The sequence below is a fragment of the Abrus precatorius genome, unplaced genomic scaffold, assembly GCF_003935025.1.
Source record: "Abrus precatorius isolate BTA unplaced genomic scaffold, Abrus_2018 Scaffold9, whole genome shotgun sequence".
In the NCBI taxonomy this organism is placed as follows: Eukaryota; Viridiplantae; Streptophyta; class Magnoliopsida; order Fabales; family Fabaceae; genus Abrus; species Abrus precatorius.
The window spans coordinates 21,874,831-21,881,645 of record NW_020874439.1 but is presented as its reverse complement, the minus strand read 5'-3'; the positions used below and the strand labels follow the sequence as shown (position 1 = coordinate 21,881,645).

Below are 6,815 nucleotides of genomic sequence, written 5' to 3'. Positions count from 1 at the left end.
TTTTCTTTTTAGTTTACACCCTTTAATTTTAGGTTACTATATTGTCGTCAGTGTTCCATCCTAATTTAGGCACGATTATGATTTGTTTACTCTTCTCAGCAGGTATAATAATGAATCAGGGTTTGAATAAAAACATTGTAGGATCAGGCGCAAGATAGCCCCAACAAAAATAATAATAATAGAATTTTGGTGTGAAAAGAAATGATGAGGAACACAGATGCAGCAGTAGCAGGGCTGTAAAGGAAGAATAGATGAGGAAAAAGCAAAATGGAAAAAGGAAAAAGCAAACGACGTCGTTATGATTCCCGGAACCATGTCCACGGTAAATCAGACACGCTATCATCGCTGCTTTTTCTCTCTTCGCTAATTCTCATTCCTTTCAACTTCACTCGTTCACTCTCCGATGCCCTCAGCATTCACTTCACAGCTCTCCATGCCGGAAATCCCCGTCGATTTCCGTGCTCCGCCGCCCTCTCCGGTGGCCTCCGGCAGAAGATCCTCCGTCACCAACGACGAAGTTTTGACAGAATTCCTAGAAGCCTCGCTCCGCGTCCCCGATCTTGTCTTGCCGGACAAAATCTTCCCCAAACAGAAGCTTCTCGAAACACCTCCTAAGGTCGATTTCGTGTCATTGTGCTTCCACCGCGACGACGCTCTCCGCGACATCGTTTCCGATTCCTTGACCACGCTCGGATGCTTCCAGTTGCTCAACCACGGCATTCCTCTACAACTCATGGCCTCCGTTGCTGACGCCGCCGCAGGCATCTTTCAAATTCCGCCGGACAAACGATCGCCGGCTACAAGATCGCCGGAGAAGCCCTGGGGATTCGAGGAGTATCATGCAGGGGAGGAAGAAGAAGTGGGAAGTGGATTGAATGAAGAATTCGTGTGGTGCAATGATAATGAGTTGAAGTTGAAAATGGAGGGAATTTGGCCAATTGGATATCCAAATTTCAGGTGACACTCATATATCTAATAACATAATATTAAGACGATAAGATTAGTTAAAATTTATTAAAAATTACGTCAATTTTATTTTTTAATTTAATAATTTTTACTGATACTTGTATAATTATTATTAATAAATTTGAGCTTGATAATAAAAAATGTGTTATTAATACTTAATTTTAGTATATATATAGATAATTGTGAATTAAATTAAGTAATTAATTTGATCTTGTATATATTGACACAAATCACATTCTAAATTGTATACTACTTGTTGAACTTGCAGCAAGAAGATGGAAATGGTGATGTCCCGCATAGAGATGGTAGCTATGAAAATTTTGGGAGGGATTTTGAAGGACGATCCTATAGAATTGGAGGGTGATGTTGCTGACATGGGTGATCACATTCATGGGCATGAACTTGGGACGCTTTGTTGTGTTTCCAAGCATTGTAGAGATAATGCGAATGATCGATGGGCTAACTCGTTGAAATATGACGTGATTAGAATGCTGATTAGGGGAATCGATTACTCTCATTCGTTGTGCTTACATGTTTGTAATGGGTCTTCGGAGTTTCACGTTTACTCCAAGAAAAGTTGGCTCTCATTCTGTCCCGAAGAAGGTGCCCTTATAATCACCGTTGGAGATCAAACTCAGGTTAATTTACACTTTTGCCTCTCTCTCTCTCTCTCTCTCTCTCTCTCTTCTTTACCCTATAGAATTCGTAATAATTACGAAGTTTTTATTATCTATTTACGAATAATAAAATATGAACTAGTAACGTTTTGCATAGTTAGATCTCAGGTTGATACTTGATTGTTGCTACTAATTTAAAGCAATCCACTTTTGTAATAACATACTGAGGCAAGGATGTTTTAACTGTGTAGTGGGCAGGTCGGGAAATCTATGGCAAAATTGTGAAAATATACACCATTTCTTCCTTTATAATGTGTCGTTTATGAAGGAGAGGAAATGAATGCTTGTTCGATAGAACCCTTGACACGAGCAGGAACAGCCTTAGGACTTTCCTATTAACAACAACATTAAATTAAACCATAACATGTTTACAATAGCACCGATGCGGCTGGAAACAACATGCACCATACTTCCTTTTGCCTATGCCAATTGAATAACAGCTAGTTAAGGAGAATAGGAGGTCCAAGGATTGTTATAGCTGTCTGTTTTTCTCTTTTGGGCTCAGGCCCTACTTTGAACCCAAAAGACAAAAAGCATTCTCTCCCTTTTTGACGATCATTTTTTGACAATCAAGAACGAAAAACAAAAATAGAAGAACGAATCCAAAAAAGAAAGAAAGTAATGACAAAAAAAAAACACAGAAAAAGCACAAAGCAACAAAATAGAGAACAAAAGCGCCAAACTAACTTTTTGAGCCCAAACAAAACGGATGTCAAGACCGGAAAAAAACCTCGTTACATCAGGGGTGCATGTTTGGTTTTGATTTTTCATGAGTGAAACTGTGAGAAGTAACACTAATCTATCTCAATTAACGAGATTGATTTTGCTTGGCTACAGATATTGAGTGGTGGACACTACAAGCATGTGATTGGAAGGCCAATCTTTAAAGGAGAAAAAGAAGAGAGCATTTCAATGGCTTTCCTCTATTCTACTAAAAAAACAAAGAACAAATATCAAACCAATAGGGGAAGATCTATTTCACTTGGCCAGCAAGCCATCTTGGCTATAATTCTTACCCTTGTGTACCATGTCATGATTTATGTCTACAAAAAATTTTGACGTTGCCAAAAACTTATGAACTTAATTAATGAAACGCAAAATGCACATCCATACCTTGAGACCACAAACACTTGTAAACTTGCCACTCATGGGTCCACAACTACATCCTTTATTACTTGTTCACAAACATGGGATACTTGTACACTTTCACCATGCTTGCCCCTTTCTGAGTGTTGATTGCTGTTGCTCTAGTTTTACAAATCGAGGTTATTGTAACCATTTTCACGGAACTTATAGAATTTTGCTTTAATTACCATTTCATTTGGATTTGGGTCAATTTAATTTTGCTTCGACTTAATTAGAAGGAATGAGGTTCTTGCTTTTGGCATGGGTTTAGGTCATGTTAGTTTTCTTGTGAGAATTCTTAACAGTTTTATGGAAACTATTTATTTGTGACATTGGGCTTCTATACACAGATTTTATTGGATTTTGTCGGTCAATGCAGATTATTATTATTTTTTAATTATGCTTTTGTTTCTAGTTAGATCTAACTTTTGGGGTTAATGGGAGAACAAAATTAATTCTCTAATATTGGGTTTCTTTGATAGTTTGAACTCATCGGTTAGTACTATGCAAGACATATAGTGCAAAACATTATTGAAATCCCATTAAATTCGTCACCAACATGGAAATGCCTAATCTACTTTGCTATAGTGCGTGCTACATAAATTTGCCATATTAGTACTTAAATTCGGTCATGCCAATTAGCATTGTTTATCAAATTAAATCTGTTAAGTTTTCCAACCAAAACTAAACAAGCAAGTTGAAAATGGCCCTTTGCAGCAGCATATATAGTATTATTAATTGGATAATGCAGCAAATAACAGCAGCCGTATAAAGGAAGAAAAACTAGACCTTTTTTTTTTAAAGAAAAAGATTTTTCTTGCTTCAACAAACTTCAAAATAGCTAAATGACATACGAAACACAGTTGCTAACTCAAACGAGTACGAAACACAGCATCTACTTGTATGCTTTTGTAGCTCGGATATTACAAGAATTTGCACGCTGATTGTAGTCAAACCGTTGCATAAGGCATAAATGACATTCTAAGCAAGCAAAAACATTAAAAGAACAGTATACATAGAAGAAGTATAATATTAAGCATATAATTACATAAGTATCCCTTCTGCAACTGGGTCAACGGCGACTCCATAACATAATTTAATTTCCCAAATGAAATTCACTAGTAGAAATAATAAAAATACGGTTGAACCTACCACTCGATGACATAATGATTTTCATTAGTACATAAAATTGCATTTAGCTTGTTTTTGTTTCTTGTTAGAAAGTTATTGCAAGCATTTTGGGAGAGAAAATTTGTTTGCGTTGAGTCGAACTTCAACTAAACTCTGTTTTAATGGAAAACTAAACACACTTGATTCAAGCGAGATGCATGGTAGTATAGTAAAAGTTAAATCGAGTGCAGATGTTAAACAAACGGGGCTTTTGTTCTCCTTTTTTTTTTCATAAACTCGCCAAAAATATTTGTAAACTCAGGTTTTCTATGATTTTAAAATTTCTAAGCAATCAAACTCTCGAATGCAAGGTTGGTAAACGATTATAATAGAAGGACATTGCTTCGCAAACGGCGATGCTTAACAAAGTAAACACAAAGGCCATTAATAAACAAATTTAGCGGCAATAAAAACAAAAAATACAGAGTAGAGAAAATCACCATGTTAATTTATCATAAGGCGCATTGAAATTAAAAATTTCCTTTAGTTTCTGTAAGCAAGTAAATATCACCATTTTCTTAAATCCTAGATATAAATCTTGAAAATCCCAATTCCTCTTGCAAGCCTTGTGAAATGCTCTAAAACAAACACATGGTTACAGGAACCAAACTACAATCACATTTATTTTGAGGGGATAAATCCAATATTAGGTATTATGAGAAAATAACCAGATCAAAACATAGAAACTCTTGAGGGTAAAGAATTATATAACTCCACCACAATATACCAAATTGTAAAATGTGGTCACATGAAGAACAAGGTACAACAACTTGTATAAAGTAATCGATTCTAGTAAACTTGGATTCACTAAGCTCAGTAGAATCAAGATGGTGGAGTTCACACCTCAGTTGGAGAAACAGCTCAGTCAAAATTAAGTTGGCACTTGGTAGAAGCTCTTGGTACACCAGATAAAAATTTGAGAATACGATACTTATGACTTAGATCCAACATCATATCTGCATAAACAATCATCGTCCTCAAAACACGTCCTCTGCGTAGAACATATGTAACAAATGCTAGTTCATCTGCAAATCCTTGGAATCCTTTAACTTGAACAAAGGTAAGGTGAGTTCCCACACAATTAGGACCACTAGTTGGCTGTGGCCAATTTCTTGAAAACAATGAATCCTGCCATAGGCGACACAGGTCACACCCACTCATAAGATGCAAGCGAAAAATACATATCATTCATATACAAGTCACAATTTAACATGAACCATAAGAACTAAACAAATGACAAATATCAAAATCTCAACCTTTACCTTCTCATTCTGAATTATAAGAACTTGAAGCATATGACACTTGTTAAGCAAATTCATCAAAAACCCCGAGTTGAAACACGGAAGAACAAGCTCTAAATGGAGTAAATAGCGAAAATCGGGCAAATCTAGATTAGGGCCACGAAGTAGCCACTGCATACACAATAACACACAACATTAGTACAAAAATAAGAACCATCACACATAAAACACAAAAACTTCACCTTCATTGTTGAATTACGCATCACCAAATACTTCAACCCAGAAAGAGCTTTAAGAAGCTTAAACAAAGGTTCAGCAGATTCATCCGTCACATAGACGTCAAGATACGCTTCCACCACATTGTCCAAATTCCCAATCGAACAAGGGAAGCTTCTCGTCCTTTGAACGATGCTGAGAAACTCAAGAGCCGGCGCGTGAAGTTCAAGGAAAATTTCAACGTTATTCTCAACCGCATATTTCAACCTCTTCAACGAACGAGGCACACAAATTTTTGTCAAGCATTGAGGAGCAAACGACAAATGCAGAGTCTCAAGAACAGGGCAACCAGAGAGCAAGGTGTCAATGCAATCCACTGAGTCAATGTCGAGTTGCAACGTCTTCAACGACGGTAACCGAATAACCGAATTAGGGTTTCGGTTCTGAAGGTGAATTCCACCGCACAAAGAGAGGGAAACAAGATTGGTGCATGTGAAGAGCGAAGGAGGAACAACGAAGCCATGTCCATCGGTGGAATAGAGAGTGAGGCAGAGGTCTTCAAGGTAGGGTCCAATGGCGGCGCGGACCCACGTGGCGACGGAGTGTGCATAGAAAGTGTCGTTTTGAGAGTGGCCACACGAGAGACGAAACTTCCGAATGCTGTGAGCCCTGCGGAGAGTGAAAACGGCATTGACAAAAACGGCAAAGCGTTTGAACAATTCAATGTGGTGATAGAAAATATGTGAATCATCGTATAAGTCTAAGACTTGAAGATGCTCCCAAAGGTGGCGCCACCTGCGAGACAACACGCTTGTTGTCACGCACGTTTTGGTTGGGAGAAATGATAGGATGTGGCAGAGCACAGAATCAGGTAAATTACTCAACCTATCACTCTCACTTTCTTCTGCGTTTTCTTCTGTTTTTTGTCGTTTGGAGCTTGATTCCGCCATTGTTGGCTCTGCATCCAACGACACCTTCTTCTTCCTTTCTTAAAACGTAGAAGTCACTACCATTATATAATGCAACGAATATTAGTATTAAATAATGATATTTCAAAGTTGAGTCATATAATGCTGTAAGTCAAATTTCACATTTACTTTTGCATTCATATACTTTTAATATATTTATTTAATGCTTGTAAAAAAAATGTATTTAATGAGTTTTAATTAATGTTTCATGCATTTAAATATTTGTTGTGGGAAACTGAAGTAATCAATATATATTTAAAATCCGATAGAGGATTACAGCTTACTAAAAATTTATAAACACTTAAAAGTTAAATTTTTAAATTATTGATAAAATAATAATACTGTGCTAATTATTTGATATTTTAAATTTTTATAAGAATTTATTATTTTTATTTTATTTCGTTAGATATACATTAATAAATTAATTTATTAAATAAGATACATTTTCTTTC

The 6,815-nt window shown here is 36.5% G+C and overlaps 2 protein-coding genes across 2 annotated transcripts; one reads left to right on the top strand and one right to left on the bottom strand.

The window, feature by feature from the left end:
• The first annotated feature begins 348 nt into the window (after positions 1 to 348).
• Positions 349 to 2,702, top strand: LOC113851004 (1-aminocyclopropane-1-carboxylate oxidase). The gene is made up of 3 exons (XM_027481501.1): positions 349 to 957; positions 1,235 to 1,604; positions 2,481 to 2,702. The coding sequence occupies exons 1-3, from the start codon at positions 404 to 406 to the stop codon at positions 2,700 to 2,702; spliced, it is 1,146 nt and encodes a 381-aa protein (XP_027337302.1). The 5' UTR covers positions 349 to 403.
• A 2,044-nt stretch (positions 2,703 to 4,746) lies between these two features.
• On the bottom strand, positions 4,747 to 6,364 carry LOC113850119 (F-box protein At4g09920-like). The gene is made up of 3 exons (XM_027480492.1): positions 5,422 to 6,364; positions 5,201 to 5,350; positions 4,747 to 5,066 (listed from the first exon to the last, which is right to left on the bottom strand). The coding sequence occupies exons 1-3, from the start codon at positions 6,343 to 6,345 to the stop codon at positions 4,800 to 4,802; spliced, it is 1,341 nt and encodes a 446-aa protein (XP_027336293.1). The 5' UTR covers positions 6,346 to 6,364; the 3' UTR covers positions 4,747 to 4,799.
• Between the last annotated feature and the right edge of the window lie 451 nt (positions 6,365 to 6,815).